At 35.5% G+C, this 18,213-nt stretch overlaps 1 protein-coding gene across 4 annotated transcripts in view; it reads left to right on the top strand.

Moving 5' to 3' along the window:
• Positions 1–18,213, top strand: part of LOC132706585 (zinc finger protein rotund) — a 303,785-nt gene that overhangs the window by 201,471 nt on the left and 84,101 nt on the right. For 3 of the 4 annotated variants that reach the window (XM_060677992.1, XM_060677988.1, XM_060677990.1), the window contains exon 5: positions 1,155–1,366. In XM_060677992.1, the coding sequence (XP_060533975.1) occupies positions 1,155–1,366 (212 nt within the window). The remainder of the gene's footprint in view (positions 1–1,154; positions 1,367–18,213) is intronic. The other variant, XM_060677989.1, reaches the window with a different exon arrangement.

The following is an 18,213-nucleotide window of genomic DNA, read 5'->3' on the forward strand; positions in this document are numbered from 1 at the left end:
TCAATTACAATCCGGGGGTATCCAGAATGGAACCAGCGTCAATTCAATAACCACTTATGTATCAGAAACATGGGAGTTGATGGGTGCAAATGGGTGAAACTATAATACTCTTCTTCTTCTTAAAGTGTCTATCCGTTACCGATGTTGGCGTTCATCACGGCAATTTTTATCTTGTCAGCAGCAATACGGAAAAGTTGTGGTGTTGTCTTATTAAACCAGGATCTGAGATTCTTCAACCAGGACATTCGTCTTCTTCCTGGGCCACTTTTTCCAAAAATTGTTCCCTGCAAGATCGATGGAAGCAAGGTGTATCTTGGTTCGTTTCTCATTATGTGGCCGAAGTACTGTAGCTTGAGTACTTTGATGGTGTTGATTATTTCACGATCTTTTTTCATTCGTCGAAGTACTTCTTCATTAGTAACACGATCAGCCCACGGGATTTTTAATATGGGCCTGTATAGCCACATTTCGAACGCTTCTAACTTGCTACACATATCTTCATTGACGGTCCATGATTCTACACCATAGAAGAGGATGGAAAAAACGTAGCAACGCAACATTCTTATTTTAGTTAGTTCAAGAGATAAGTTGTGGCTCTTAAAGAATGCACTCATTCGGTTGAATGTGGACTTAGCTTTTGCAATGCGTGCTCTGATTTCTTGATTGTTGGTCCATTCTTCATTTATAATAGTACCAAGGGTGTTGTACTGTTTTACTCTTTCTATGGGAATTTGGTATATGTAGAGTTGTCTTCCTGTTATCTTATTCTTACTTATTATCATCATTTTTGTCTTCTTAACATTGATGTTAATACTCAGTTGTAATAAATGGAACGGAATTTGTCTCCGTAGAAATTCTGTTGTTGGGTTACTTCAGAAAGAGAGAAGCAAGACCACCAAGAAGCTGCTAAGATGTTGTACAGGAAGTTTTGTTAGCAAGAACATTAAACGAAGAAGGTTAGTGGAACCGTAGTCAGTGGAAACCCCACATATACAAATATATACAGGGTGTCTCACCGTGAACTGCGATGATCTGTTATCTGTAATTTTAAAAATTTAGAATTAAAGCAATGTTGCCCTCTAAAAATGTTCAAGATGGCAGCACATACGGATATAAGTAATTATTGTTATTATTAAATCGTCCTTTTGTTGCAGTCTATGGTATGGAGGAGCACCATATGACCGGTACGCCGGGTTTGTACACGTCGGGTCGCTCAACGTCTAGCAGTTCTAGTCCGGGGGTCGCTGGATCGAGCCCCGCCCTGTTGGTGGTACCCCAGCCGATAAACGCGACCAAAATGGGCGGCATGCAAAACGGCGGCGTGCAGCCAAGGAAGTACCAATGCAAGATGTGCCCGCAGGTAAGTGTAAGTACCATCTATGCGATTTAATCATGTTACGTGTGTTGCGGCTATCGTGACCTGAGGGTGCTATTTTCTTAAATGAAATAAAAACAAAAATAGTGATTTTCCGATAACTTATTTGAAAAGGTCAACACTTGCGTGGTTACGGTTCTCTACGTAAGAACCAGTTGCGTGCGTATTCTCAGTTTACTTATCACAATTTTTTATGTATAAACAAAACTTGAGGTTGATCTAATAGAACACCCTGTGCGTATTTTCATTTTCATTAGGGAGGGACGACGTAAAACCAATTAATAATTGACACACTGTACGGGTTTAGCCAGTTTGAATCTAAAAGTGTCCAATTTTGATGCAGTATAATAAAAATACAAAAATTAACCCCGTTTGACCCAAAATTATAAAAAAAATCTTTCACTTCCAGCTTCGTACAGGGTGGGTCAAAGGGGGGAAAACGAAAACTGAAATTGGTGTTATAGGACGCTTTTCGAAAAAGGTCATTTGGTACGGGCAAACGTTCGTAAAGAACGTTTTATCGAAAAATTTGATGGGTTAGTTTTTGTTTTTTCAAGCTAATAGTTTTGGTTGTCAACAGAGAAACGTTTTCGAGCCAATGAAAATTAACTTTCCAAATATAGTAAGTTTAAGGGAAGGTAATTTTATGTTCTTTTCAATTATGCAAAAACTTATAGGCTATCGTATATAAAAACATGTTTTCTGTTGATTAAGCCATTAGTTTTTAAAACCACCATTTTATTTTATACGGTGTTTTTTGGAATACCGATTTCAAAATTGGGTGTCTTTAAATATTTTCTTTTCTTTGCCCCACACATATTTATTACATCTGTCGATATTTTATTTATGTATTATTTATTGTAATTGACTTAAAATCGTGCGAGAACGTTGACATACATGCCATACAGGACTTATAAATAGTCTCCAGAGAGTAATTTGAAAAAAAAAAACAATAAGAATAAAAAATATCAAAACATAGGAATCGAAGACAGAATAAAACCTCACGCGTACCTACGTCTAGCTTATTGAAAACATAATAACAAATAATCTTTTCTTATTAATGCACATAGCTTCTGGATGTCCAAATAATTTTGGGCTTAATTTGCAGCATTGTAGACACATTGAAGTTCATTGGCAGTTCGTTAATAGTTTTTGTGATCATATAAAAGAATGCCCTATAAAGCTCAGTCGGAGGTGTGAGGGTACCTTTATATCGAATGTTAATGGTATGGAGTTGTCTCTAAACTTTATTTATTTATAAAAGACTTCTAGAGTATCTGGTGTATCAAAACTATATTTGCTATCGGTAAATAGTATAAAAGAGATGAGTTTTCGGGCATTTTTTGCTTTTCTTTTATTTCCTGTTTCATCGGTTTAAAATTTTTAAATCGGACACCCTATATATTTTTACAAACGGCGGAATTTCGACAGTCTCTCGCCCTCCCCGTCGAAAACGGTAAAGTTACAACTTCCCCTTGCGGCTCATTAAGATCGAGACTCCCTCGCCGTCACCCTCCCCTCACCACCCCAAAAAAAAAGTAGCGATTTTTCTTGCCTAGGCGTGACGATGTTTCAACCGCGTTTCCGCCAACGATATCCCGTTTCCGGTTCTTAAAAAGCGCAAGGGGGTGGCGGGGTCGATGCGAAATTAGACATTTTTTACACGAAACGAGATATTTTTAAAAGCCTTCGGAACCCCCCGCGTGGGGCCACCCCGCACCGGTCGTACTACGGGATCCGTCCGCGTCACATCCAATCTACGAAATGTTATGGGAAAATCCGGGCAGTACGTCGTGGGCCTACTATGTGGCGCGACTTTGACGAGGCCGGAATAAGTTCCACTTGCCAGCCGAGTTCCTTAGTTTTATCAAAATAAACGTGAAGGCGTTGTCTTTATTTCAGGGACTGCTAATACCAGGTACAAAAAATATTATAGGGGGTTTCCCAAAAGAACTGGAAGAATATTTCAGCAAACGCGTGACGTGATCTTATGAAACTTATGCAGTTGCCATTTAATTAGATTTTTTTTATTAATTACTCCACCCAAATGCAATTATTGCCAAAACTGTTTTGTTTTCGGGAACCATTTTAGGTGCTCTTGGAATGATTCTAAGTTAAGTTAAAGCTAAGTGATACAGGGTAGGTCGAAAAAATCTGCGAAAGATGATTTAGAATTAGCAGTAAAAAAAATTGTATTTAACTTATTAACTTAATAGAAATCAAATAAATCTGCCACCATTTTTTTAATATTTTAGGCAAACGCAAACGTCGTGATTTATTTCAACGATGGCGAGACTCCCTCCTAGTAAAATAAAATACCAATAATAAATAAAAGACGAGTTAAGACTGTAATTAAAACTGCTGCAGATCTTTATTTTAAATGTTAATTGCATATTTTTCGGTCTGTTGTAAACTTAAATGTATAATGTTTGCAAAGTTGCCAAATTTTCTTTTTCCATGATTTCTCGAAATATGAAAATTTTGTAATACATTTGTATTAAAATTACCGGACCACTAAAATGTTGTTTCATATTCAATGTTGTACACAATATTTTTTGTTTTAGGTTTTAGAAATATACAGTGCGTTTAAAAGTAAAGCAAAGTTTTATACTCAACGTGTGTCAGCATTTTGTTTTTTATGCAAAGTTTAATGTCAAGCGTAAGAATTACAATTTAATAGAAAAAAAAATGAAACTAACACATAAACACCCACTTGAGCCCATGAATGTTCTATTGGGTTAAGGTCTGGACTCTGTGGAGGCTCAATATTCACCTGATTTAAATAATTTTTTACATTACATGTCAATATCAATCATCGTTCTCAATCTTTAGCCGTCTAGTTCACATGTTCCATGGCAAAATCAATTCTTGTTCGGATAAGGTTTGCATTTAACTACGGTACTGCTGCTGGAATTCTAAACACTTTCTGTAAGACATATCGTTATGTACAGTTGTCCTAGACCTGTACATGTTTTGATGTCATAAATCGTTGTGTCAAATCATTCAATTTGCAAATATCCATCATGAAAAGCCGTTGTGCCCCAGGTTCTGGGGTGCCTCGGTTATGGTCATTCGTTTCTTCAAAATAAGTGAGACGAATGAGAAACTTCGAGTCTATACCTCGGTAACTCATTACTTTCTGGTTTAAGGTTGTTGCATATTCATCTCGAGATAAGTTTTTTATTTGAAGTTCCGCACTAAACGATAACACCAAATACTGAAAAATAACAGACTAAATTCAAATGACAGCTCATAAATGTAACGACAGATAGTCACGCGCCTTGGTTACCCTTGGCTCACTTAGATTGTCGTGGGAGTACAACTCTTCTTGTAATCGGGCACAGTTATTCGTTTCGCATCAAATTCAGTATTTTATTTTGTAACCAACATAAATACAAGATAAAATGTTCATTAAATATTTAAATTTAAAAAAAAAAGTATTTAAGTGGTAAGCTGTCAAAATTATTTATGAAAATAAAGGGAATTGGAAAAAAATAAATGGTGTATTAATAAAGGTAAAAAAAACACCTATCCGGATGAAGCGTGGACTGTATAGTAGGCCCTGACAAAAATCCAACCCCGGCCGTGTTGCACCTGTTGGTCGCGATCACCTTGAAAAAACCTCTCGATCGCTGCTGCTGCATCTTCCCACAATGAGAGCGCGTAAAACGCACATATATATGTTTACATCAGGGGGTGGCGGCTGAAAATCTGGCTCCAATCTCGGGGGTTTAAAAATAATTCGGCACTTCCTAGTTCCACGCGACGGCAGCCACCAGCCAACATTTTTTGTTTTATAATGGTAACTGTTACTCTATTTTGTAAAAACTGTCCACGAAACGTTTTAGTTACTCTTTGAAAACCCCTATAGCACCTAAATAGAGAATCATATACAAATATTTATTTGTAACTTTGTAACCAGAGTGTTAAAAACACCAAACAAAAAAGTCCCTTTTTGGTTTACCTTTTTCTAAATTATTTGTTCGCGCTCTTGTCGGTGAATTTTCACTTTGAAATTATTATGAAAATGTCTTATTAAATCATAACAACTCAAACACTTAATTTTATTTGCTGTGAAAAATTTCTTCTTCTTCCAATATCCTGGGTAACATTTAGCCTTATTTCAGGGTTTAATGACGCACCTTGCCACCTTTTTTGTGGTCTTCTTTGTGCTCTTTTTCCTTTAGATCTTTGCTCGTCTGAGTTCCTCCATTCTCGTTATATTATAATTGTAATTCTTTCTTCTTTCACGTCCCCATTTTCGCCGTATAGCTTCGTTTCTTGTTCGATCTCATCTAGTCTTCTCTACGATTCATTTTAATGTTTTAATCTCCGCTGTCCTTAGCGCCTATTTTGTTTTCTTGGTATCGACAGTGGTTTCAAGCGTATTGCATTGGTCTTGGGTCTATTTCTCAGCACTATATCTCCTGCGGTGGATGCTGCTTTTGTTACTTATTTCATTTATTCCATCAACCCCTTAAGCATTAATTGCTTAATAATTTTTCCTTCTCCGCTTTTTTTGTTGATATTGTATTTTGATTTGATTCGATTTCTTTTGCAGGAACCGTTTTAAATTGCCTCTTTGTCATGTTCCTGTATATATCGTTATTTCTTTGATTACCTTCCCGTCGACTTTTATTTTGGCGTAGCAGTTGTAATTAATTTTTTCTATGGTCCTTATATTTTTAATACTACGTGGATTATTCTTATTGTATCTAACGCTTTGGTTAGGTTCTCGAAACACATGAAGACGGGAATGTTGTGTTCTCTGGATGTTTTTACTATCTGGCGAATTATAAAGATGGCATCCGTTATTGATCTGTTCGTTCTAAATTCTTGCTGGCATATTGGAATTATTGGTCTAGAATCTTCAACTATGATTTGGGTAAAAATTTTCGATATTGTGTCTAGTAGTCTCTAGTGGTTTTTCTCTTCGCCTATAGACATTGTTTAAAATGTGATGTTATACCGTTTTTATGAAGGTATTAAAGGCGATTCGAGAAAACATAAAATGGCCGCCATATAAAAGAACGCCATGATTACCAGGTTCGGTTTTGAAAAATTTATGATTTAATATGGGCTTTCAATTAATATTAGAAACTAAAATAACCTACTTAATTAGGTAGGGGTCTTGGAATACTTGTCTTGCCCTTGCAATAAAACCTAAGGTGATTTTGGAATACTTATAGTTTTAGAAGTTATCAAGTAGTTAAGTTAAGTTAACGGGAAAAAAACTGAAAATTATTTTTGCGCAAATGTCAATTATGCCATCGTAACTGCACTTTTCAGTCACTGCTTATTCTTGAACGAAGCATGTTTAGTTTTCAGTTTTCTAGTTAAAGTTTAACACCGCCTTTGGCGGTCATTCTGAGCACCACTGATGCTTTAAGATCATTTTACAGACTAAGTTATTTTATAATAGGGTTTTTAAGAAACCTATAAAAAAATTATAAAAAAAAACTGAAGTAAGCAACACGAAACGTTTTGAATGCATTATTATAAAAGTTAAACCTGTAAAACCAATGGTTTTCTTATAACACTCAAATGGAAATAAAGGCTAGGTTTTTTATAAACCTAGAAACACGCTAATTGTTTTTATGCTACGAAGTCTTTGTCACTATATAAATATACAATTTACATTCACCTGATTCGTTAATAAATCTTGTGCAAAATCGTCCGAGCTCTACGAACGATAAAAAAATGTGTCACACGGCCAGAGCTCGTTGTTTTTTTAAAACGCCCCGATCTGAATCCGTCCAATTTTTTTTTACCTGGCGTTACTTTAAAGCTTAAAGGGGCCCTCTCGGGACTACCTGATCGCGCTTAATCATATATGCCGCAACGAGATTCAGTTTCTTCGGATTTTTAAATAGACGGCTACGTTTTAATAGTGATAAGATGGATTCTAACCAATCGCGTCAAATTGGGAACTGTATTGTAGTCCTGAAATGAAATTGGGAGTTTTTGCACCTCTTTTAGTATTTCACGTGATTGTAACGCTTTTTTGAATTTAGTCGCTAAAATTGACAAAATGAAATGTTTTCGGCTTCCACTGTCTTTTTATTTACATCCACCGACGTTTCAACTGCAGCCATCTTCAGGTGAATAATATGCGTTTGAACCAATACTTTCCGTTTTTTAATTTTTAAAATTCCCTCCAGTTCCACTGAATTTTGAATTTTATTATTTTATTACATTTACCAATGGAATACGCGGTAGAAGATAAAGCAAAAGAAAAATCCTATTGAACTTTTATGAGCTTAATTGATTAAGCCATTCATGAAGCGACACCAAAGAACTAACAATAAGGAAGAGGATAAAATGTGGGATCTTGAGTACTTGAACGTAAACATATACTGAGAAGCAATACAATCCTACATTTTTATATTGTTTTGCTTTAACAATTTGATCACTCATTAAAATTAATTTCTCTTACACCTAATAATATTCTCCCAAACTTGAGTTTTTAAGTTATATTGAAATTTGTTTTTTTTGGGTTACGTTGTTTCCTGGGAGATAAACTTTGACAAAGGAATATGCATAATATAGTGCAAACTTATTGATTTTATTATTTAAATTTGTTTATACAAAATTTTACATTACTAACGTTACTTTTTTAGCACTAACTGTGGAACAGTACATAGTACTTGATTCTGTAACTTTTATAATTAATTATATGTGACTGGATCTGCCTTGTGAACAAATTAATTTATAGCATATTTCATTTTCAGAATTCATTTGTATTGCCTTTCAAACCGAGCATAAATAATTAAAATTGATTCTGTATAGAACAAATTCGATGTTCAAGCTCTCCCACTCGCCATCCACTCGTTCATTGTAACATCAAGAGGAGATCAGAGTTTCTCAGACGACGAAGAATATTATAATGTTTAATTAAAAATAAGGGTACTTACTATTATGTTCATTATTTATAGTTTTTATTCTGTTAATATAAACTGTTTGCGAGTATCTAATCACCTTTGGCGCCCAGTTTCAATGCTGATAAAAGAATAACAATAGGCAAAACTGTTAATTTGATGGGTGGCACTGGCTGCACTCAGTCAAAAAAGAATTTTGCAATGAACTCAGTGCGAAACAATGGTCTCTCTGTAGTCTGTTTAGAATACCTAACGAGGGCTTATTACTCTACACCATTGTGAAATACACTGTAGCAAAGTAAACGTACTTAAAAGGTGGCAGCTTTATTTCACTGAAGTGAAAACAAATCATTTTAGTTTCTACACAGTACATTTATAGCAATTGTAGGTAGTTATTGTCGACAGTATCCTCAAACAAAGACCTTTAATCGCCCTCTCTATAAAAAAAAAAACATTTTGGATACGGGCACGAACACCCAATACAAAGTCAACGATTTAATCCATTTGTCGGATGATCCCGGAACCAATAGTAATAATTGTGTCAACAGTCGATAAGAATAGACTACCCCCGAAAAATCGAAGGGTTGCCGGATAAATAATTCGGCTTCCCGTACCCTCGCGAGTTTACAGGGTCGCACTGTTTTTTTTTATAAGGTCGCTTATTGTGCTTATGCAAAGACGATATAATAAAAGAAAATTTGTAAATAATCTTTTACACGAGAAAAAGTTCTTCTGTTATTTGGCAATTTATTAATTTTTGACGCAGGAACAAAGACAGTGCAGTAAAAATATTATTTTTTTTACCAATTTGGGCAATAAAAACATCTGCAGCGGGGGTTGACCAACCTCAGAAACTGACCTTTATCTCTTAAACTTGCGTCAACATTCGCAAAATAAACCTGAATCGGCTCTTTGATTTTTACAACTGATTTTATTGTCTCACAACATAGCTTTGAGAATTTAATTTTGATATTAGGTATTCACATTGTGTTTTTATCAATATATATGCCATGAAATTTGATATTGTGATATTGTGATAAGGGATGTTTTCGCTGTCCAATTGAAATTTTCATTATTTAAGTCGTTTTAGATGGGTTTAGGTTAAGAGAGTGATCAGAGAACCAACTATTAACTTCAATAGCAATGATTTTTACTAGTGCGGTGGTTAAAATCTATCCACCAAATGTAAATGAGCTCTAAAGCTCTACAGTCAAGCACCCATTTGCCGGCGTAGACGATAAGGGGAGAGGGGACATGTTTTATCTCAGTCTCTGTAGGTGACCTCGTAGATCCCAGCAGTGGTCAGCGGTGCTGTACGCCCACTTTGACTTGACGCGTATTTTTAATTTAATTTAAAACTTCTTCGAAAGTAGGCGGATACGGCCCTGACGCGTTAATAAGGGGTTGAACGCGAGAAATCCGATCGCCTACCAATACGCCGATCTTTGATCTATATTCGACGATAAGGACCATTGTGTCGTATTTTGGCAAACGGTGGTTCGTTCGCGTGGTGTTTTTTTTGTCGAGTAGAGGTGGCACGCACCCGCACGTGAACGAGTTCGGCAAGGGGGTAAGTTTACCTGACTTACAGAGGTTTACTTCATTTGCGAAACGTTCGATTGGGTGGAATTAGAATAGGATACACCACAATAGAATAAAGGCAAATGGAGACGTGGAAAATGGTTTGACTTGAACCATGTACTTCGAAGTGTATAGGAAGACTCGTAAATTTTGTGCGGGAGGAGATCCCACCAGAAGGACGTCCCAGGAAGCGTTGCAGCGACAACGTTGTAGGGCAAAGTGATGATGATGATGATGATATGTAGTAAATTGAAGAAGAAGCATATACTTGCCCCACCACACATCTAGTACCAAATGCCTTGTCTTTTTTGACTACCCACGAGGTTTGGATGAGAACAAGTGCTCCGCGTGAATGTCACTTGGATTTTTTTAAAAATTGGATGCCTGATCAAAGCACCATTTACCAAATTGATATCAGTATGTTGAAAAAGTTGTGTCTACAACAGAGTTCGTTACAGGCGGCGTCCCTGAGGGTTCAATATTAGGTCCGACATTTTATAATCGGTGCTCGGTTCATTTTTATGGGAATGACACACAACTTTTGCGTGAATTTGATTGAGAGGATCGGGAAGAAGCTGCAATTAGATTTCCAAAATATAGTAGAATTCCCAGATAAGCATAAAAGTATCAAATGGAGTCTATTAATTTTTGGTAAAAATGAGTTAGAACATATTTTGGAGATTGCTGTAGAGAGCGAAAAATTAAAAGCAGTCGTGGAAGCTGAGGTTTTAGAGATGCTGTACCAATTGCGGAAGAGGTTTATAGAGAGTTGATGCTATGATGCTGATGCTGATGCTTTTTATGGGTCACGTTTAGATCATGAGGACGTAAACACAATCCAAAGAGTTCAAAAAACCTGCTTAAATATGCTTACAAAATTAACTAACAAACTTTAAATATACTATGTGGTTATCTATGAAACATGGGCATCAGCAACAAAATTTTTCAGAATGCATGCCCACAGTACTTGCAGTGAGGATTGTGTGCAATCTTCACCATAACATGAAGGTGTTTTAAAGACCATTTACCTATAACATATATAACTTTGTAATTGGTTAATCATTAACATTCATTATGCGAGGTAAATGTTTAGATTATCATCATCAAACAAATTTTCAAGTTCCAACAAACTCTGCGCTGTTGGTAAAAAGTTTATCAAAAGAGAATTGTAGAAAGATGAGCAATACTGGCTGGTTTAAGTGTATACTGTTATAAACGCTGCGAAACAGTGGAAATAAAGTGAAAGGAAATCATTATTGATAGAAACCATAACAAATGCATTTGCTTTGTACATCTTGGCTAGTCTGATACTAATTACTTCAAGTAAATGTTTAACTTTTTGTAGTTTACCTGGGATGTAGACCTAATTCATGTATACTTGAGTTCAGAAGCTAGAGCGGAACAAATTAACGCGGTCTTGAGAGGGAGACAAGCTTTTTCGCCCGGGAAACGATGACGTCACCGTATACTCTTTTCTAATACAGTATACCCGTAAAACTTTTCTCAATTTCACGGTTTTTAATACCTCGTTCGGACTCGGAAGAAAAAAGCCTTTTGTCCACGCTCTCCCGAACGTATATATATATATGAACGCGAGTTTAGCAATAGTATAGCGGTTATTATAAATTTAAAAAAAAAGTTGTTTACAAACAGCGGCCATTGTAACGAAATTAATATCGCGTAATTTGTAACGGGCACCTTTTTGTAATGAATTGCCGCGTTCCGACCGAAACTAGAAAGGGAACGTGCACAAGTATATAGAGGTTGATCTGTTTCTCTTTTTTTCGAACGAAACCGTTTTATAAAAATTGACGTGGTTTTGATAATAACGTACACCGAACAACTTAAAAGGCTGCTGAGCATATGTTAATATTCGAACGGTGCGGACCAATCAAAAAGCGGCGGCTAGTTCCAAATTGAAACTGAATCAATCGATACTTTTCACAAATAAGCATTAATTTATTATAAATTTTATTTATAGAATTTAAAATGATATATAAATATTTACTACGAATAAACATAACACATAATATAAAAATATATAATATAAATATACACTATTTTGTTTTACAATTTAGCTTGGTATTTGTCCTTAATTAATCAGTGTGCCCTACATGAGACTTTACACTAACAGATTCTGAAAAAAAAAATGGATATTCTGTAGTAATAATATTAAATTTTAAAAAATATATTTACCATCGTTTCAAGTGTTAATTAGCTGATAAATAATTACATTTATGTACCAATTACTACACATACAACCTTTGTAATCGCCTCTTTTACACTCATATACTTTTTTTTCTTCACCGTGTAGGTATTTTCTTGCAGTAAAGAATTATTTTCTCATTTTCTCCTGGGCTTCCCAATATAAAAATTTTATAAAGTATTTTATAATTAAGTTGTGACAAGTATTTGAATGTTAAATTAAGTCTGTATAAAATAGAAAAGAAGTTTGGTTTGTTCCTATTGGACAGATGATATGCAGGGTTCTTTTGGATCCTGTATCTTGATATCTTGAGTATTTTGTTTTTATATGTCGGTTCTTTAAAAAACAAAATGAAACATGTGCACCATAACCTAAAAATGACATAAAAGAAGTAAACTTACTTTTCTAGTTCCATGTAAGAAGTTTAGGGGCCTGAAGTAAATAACATAATGCTCCACATAGTAAATAGGTTCCTGCTGAAACTCGGTGTTGAACTATAATTAAATATATAGTATAAACCCTGAACCTGACCTGAACAAACTCCGTGCCGAGACCTCTCTAGCAAACTTAGCAACAGAAATGCTCAAATTCAATCTCTGGGGTAATTAAATTACATCAAGATTATTGTAAAAACATAATAGAACTTGTGCACCAAACTTATAACATAATATACTTAAAAAATCCTTTCAATAATTTCTTAGAACATTCCCAAACTGCAGATTTGTTGTTCTTCGCTGCTCATCTTGGCCATGACTGTCCATTTTTTCTATTGTGTCTATTCCTAGGAGATTTTCTAGTTCTCTGTTTTTTCTGATAATGTTTTGGAAAATCAGAAATAAAAGATACGGTATTGTTTTTATAAAACCTGTCCAAATTTATTGTAACAATTTGTTGGTTTAAAATGCTTGCTGCAAATTATAGTCGACACTGGAGATTAAGTATTTTCTCTCCTATTGGCAATGTCATGTCTTTCCATTTTTACACTGATAAACTGAGTAAGGGGAAGGCCGAGAGGTTACCATGTACATTAAAGATTTAAAAACAATAAAATAATAATTGATTTAAAAGCCGCAAAACATACAACTCGTTTCCTACCTGTATCTAGTAATCTCGCAAAAAATAAAAACAGTCTCAATTAAGGAGGTACTTTAAGCACTTCGAGCTCTCATAGTATTGAAAAACACTCTAATTGAAAATGTTGCAAAATAGTTGTTATTTTATCTGGAAGAAAAAACATGAAAAACTAACAAAATGTCCAGTTTTCCCCATAATCCATTAGGTATTAAATCTATGATTCCTTCCCATTATATTTAACTAAATTAAAAATTAAATTTAAAATATTTCGTATTTCTTAATAATGCATGAAAATGTACAACTAACTTCTGTCCGTTGTGGAAGAGAGACATAACATCTAGATGCAATGTTGTCCTTAAATCACTGTAAAAATTCGTTCGCATTTTGTTTTTAAAGTGAACAGAGGTGAAAAATAAACAGAGCACAGCTGCAATTCCCACCATTCGGTGCGTATTCAATAACAACCACGGCCAAGAGAGCGACAGTGGACTACTACTGACTAACTCTTCATTAAGGTGAGCTGGACCGTGTGCGAGCGTGTGTGTTTTGGACCTTTTTTTTATTCTACGTTCCTCTTCGTTCCTATCTCGGGGGCATATCTCGGTTTAAACATGACGTACGACGGCACCTGGTTCGATAAAGATATGGATTTTTGTTTATCGATGTCGCACTCGGTTAGAATTTAGGGCTTGTGAGCTTGCGTGGGGCCCCGTACATATTCTACCGCTCACATACGATATATCATTAGAGACACTAAATGGAGCAGCAGCACTGTAGATTACGTTGTCTACTTTGCGCAATATTTTATTGTTTATTGTAGGTATAACCGCCACGATGGGGGTACACATATTAAACGAATTTATATTAATAAATAACTCCCTTCGAGCTATCCCTTTGTTGCCGCTGAAAATTATTGCGATCGCTTCGGATGCACCTTTCCGTTTCTAACGTAAAAACGAATTGGTGCCGTTTCGACGGAAGCTTCGTCTGTAAGTTATAATGCTTCTTCCGACCAGCCGGAAAACCGTCAACGAACGGTCACGCGCATGCGCCGTAATTAAATTGTGTACCGATCGAGACATGACCGTTATTGGATCATCATTTTTGCGTACCAACCAAATTTTCCGAACACAAATTGTTAAAATCGAGAACTGGTTGCTTATTAAGTAGCTTCGGAGTAGATTACTGATTTTAACAGGTATTTTATCTGCTATGTAAAGTACACTTAGCTGATTCCTCATATTCTTGCCTGTGTGTTAGTATTTGTTTTCACACTTCCTAAGTGTATTATTTGTAATCTTAAACCAATCTACCCCGAGGTGTAATACTGAATAATTTTTACAGCTCATGTATAAATTTTCTCCATCTGTTCTTCTCTCTTTTCGTACGTTTTCAATGTTTTGGTCCCATGTTAGCTGTGTTCTTGCTCTGTTTCTTCGGCTGTACCTTCTCTCCACCTTCTTAGTTCTTCTGTCATTGTCTATTCTCTTCAGGTGCCCATACCAGCGTAGTTGACTTTTATCTATATGTTTCATCACTGGCTGTGCAGGATTAGGTGTTTTCTTGTGATAACCAGTACCATTTGTAGGTAAGGCTATTAAAGGATTCAATTACCTATAAAGGATTAAGATTTCATCTATTCATTATATACGAATCTTTCAAAATAAGCAAAATATGAATGGGAGAGTTGGTCTTGGGGTTCCTTTACATGTTTTCCCCGAAATTATGTGAACTTTTGACTTCAATTTCATTTTTTTTTAGAAACTACGGATCGAATAAAAATAAATGCCGTTTGAAAGACAATTTAATATGCTTTAATTCGAGTTTGAATTGATTAAAATGCATTTCTGCTTTTTAGGTTTAGCATAGTAAAATAACTGCACGTGTGAAATTAACTTTCTTTTATTACTAAAAACAAATATGGTTATTGACAATAAGCATCTCAACAATTATTTTTTAATAATGGGACTGATTCCTTCTTGAATCAATAACATCTCTTACTCGATTAGACATAGGTCTAATCAAGTTCGCTATGATTTCTGGTGGAATGTTAAGCCACCGTTCCTCTACTGCAACAATAAGCTCTGGGATCGAGGTTGAGGTCTAGCTCGAATTCTCCGTTTTAACTTATCCCATAAATATTCGATCGGATTGAGGTCGGGACTTCATGCTGGCCACTCCATAACTCGAATACCGACTTCTGTAATGTAATCTTGTACGATCCTTGCGGTGTGCGGCCTAGCATTGTCGTTCATAAAAATGAATACTTATCCAATGTAGTCGACAAATGGTACCACGATGTACCTAACACCTGTTAAACCTCCTGTCCCTTGACCACGACGTCCCTATGGATGAAAACAGGGTCAGTTCGGACGTCCATAGAAATTGCACCCCATATCATGCAGGAGCCACCTCCATAAGGGGCTTCGCTCTTCATTGCAGCATTCTGCAAATCGCTCTCCTGGTCTTTGATACACTTCGTCTGTCACTACCAAAAAGGCATATTCTGGTTTCATCTGAGAACAGAACAGACCCCCATTTGTCCAATATCCAATTCAGATAATCACGTGCAAAGCATATTCGTAAGCGATTTCCATGCACCCAGGTTTAGTTTAGAACAGTATGGTTTTGTATGAATAGTGATACTAATTTTGGACAAGCTAATAAAGGTTAAAAAGCTAGTAGTTATACTAATAGTAATACATAGCACGACAATGTGCTACATCATATTCCACGTATGATTTCTTCAACCAGCAATTCGTTCATAGGAAAAACTTAACCGCATGGGGCTACCACAAAATTGTTTCTCAGACCTTGAGTCTTCTACAAGCAATCACAATGAAGACCTGATTAGTAGTTGGATAAAAATACCTGCAGTTCCCATAAACAAAAAGTAACAAACAATGAACCAGTTGACTTCCCATTCTTCTCGCACGAGGTTAGTTCAGATGGTTTTAACCAACCCGCTTGTGCTTCCGAATTTTCACTCTTGATTGTAATAGTTTGCCCACATAACAAATATGTTAAATCCATTGAAATTAATTAAAGTTAAAAGACAATAATTAAACATTAGCCTAATATATAATATATATAATATATAATATATATAACCCTTCAAATACATTTACAAAAAAAATGCAGTCCCTGTTTAGGATGCTAATCGAAGTGTTCCTACTATATATTTATTTACTGGAATTATTCAAAGTTAAGCAAAGCACCATAATCATTGTTTTCTGTGCTTCGTCCTTTGTTTGGATCTATTTATTTACTTACGTATACCCAGAAGGTATACAATTAAGACAGCATTAGCGGTGTGTTGAGGCAGATGTAGAAATCACCGAACTTGTTACGGGCCGTCCGTATATCTTCTAATATATCTAATTACGTCTTTCCCCCCGTTTGCCGACCTTGTCCGTTGCTCTCGCAAGAATAAGAGGTAAAAAAAGAGCGTTTTAATGCATCCACCGCGATCGATAAGCACGCGAGACTACCATCATAACAATTTCTGCCCAATTAAAACTTGATTTTCTGGTCTACACACGCGTCACTCGCAACGGCAAAGGCGGTAGTGATTAATCCTAAGGATATTACAGGTAAATGAGGCTGGACAAGCAATAATTGATAACGCGCCTATAAGACAGCAACCAACGAACAGGAACGCTTAAATCGATGTGAATGGAAAACCACTTGTCTCCACACCCTTTTTGAATGAAGTTCTCATTGTTTCAGAAGTACTGCTTTGATCCACAACTGGGGTTAATGCAGCCTTTAGTTATTGTTCATTTAGAACTTGAAGCACCGTTGTAACATCTACGTCTAAAATAAGCCCTAGTTTTCTATATAAACTAGGAAACGCCCCTTAGCGGAGCCACTGACAAGAATGGACTTGAAAATGGTCTTTGTTAATATTTCTGGAACAGTTTGAGAGAAAGTAGCAAATTGGGCAGGGACGTAATTTTTGAGGCGTGCAGATCACAAAAACTGCAATAAATTTTTGTGGGTTGATTTTTTTTCTTAAAAAATCGAACAAGATGTGTTCTGTCACGAGAATAAGATATACCAGCCGGCGCTATTTTTATGAAAAATAAAGTAACATTAACCTTTAAGTTTAAATCATAACTCCGCATTTCCAGTGTTTTAAATCGATAATAGCCATCTTTTTCTAATATTTCCAGTTGCACGAAGAATCTCGAAGCTGTTGTCCCTAAGTTCCTTAGTGATATTTCTGGACTCGACTCGAATAGAATTACACATATGTTTGCAAAATTTTCATCTTATCAGTTTCCTTTATCCTGCCAAAAGTTGTTCCATTATGTTGAAAGAACATTTCCAAGCGAGTACGTATGGAAATGTTCTCCATCAATTCGCCAGATCGTTTGTAAGAAAATTTAAGTAAGCATTAGCATTTAATCTATTTTCCAATTTAAAAGGGTCTATTAACGTATTACCGGATACCTCTCCAAACATTAATCGAAAAACCTGCATTAAAAGTTGGTTCTTCGAACAATCCTTGCATTCTCCAAAAATGCACGATTTCGATAGTCTTAAATTCTTTACTTTTAGATAATGGTAAGGATACAGTACTTGTATTTGGGTCAGTCTACCTAAGTTAAAAAATCATTTATTTACGTCACCTAACTAGTAATTTATACAAAAAATACGGATGTAAAGGATTGCAACATATCAGTAAACTTGCAATTGTTTTAGGAATATTGGTGATACCTGCCAACGGTCTTAATGCGATTTTAGGGTTTTCCTTAATTCTGTTTAGCGTTGCCCCTGAGATAGACTAAATAATCCGCGTGTGTTAGAAAATACTTTCCTTTCTTTGACATTTGACATTTATAAATTTAGAATCAGATTCGGCGTACCAAAATCAATAAAACGCTATAATGTGAAAACTCAAACATTTATATCCAATTGATATAATAACCTAAACAGAGTACAACATACAAAACAAAGAAAATTAATCAATTTTATATTACTGCCCTTAACTGCCCTTAATCTTAATCTTGGTAGAATATATCAAGCTCTCAATAGATTTACAATTTATAGAGAAAAACTACGAGCTCATTACAATGTATATTTCAGATAGTTTA

This window comes from Cylas formicarius, unplaced genomic scaffold (genome assembly GCF_029955315.1).
Source record: "Cylas formicarius isolate icCylForm1 unplaced genomic scaffold, icCylForm1.1 PGA_scaffold_8__14_contigs__length_24414737, whole genome shotgun sequence".
NCBI classification, from domain to species: Eukaryota; Metazoa; Arthropoda; class Insecta; order Coleoptera; family Brentidae; genus Cylas; species Cylas formicarius.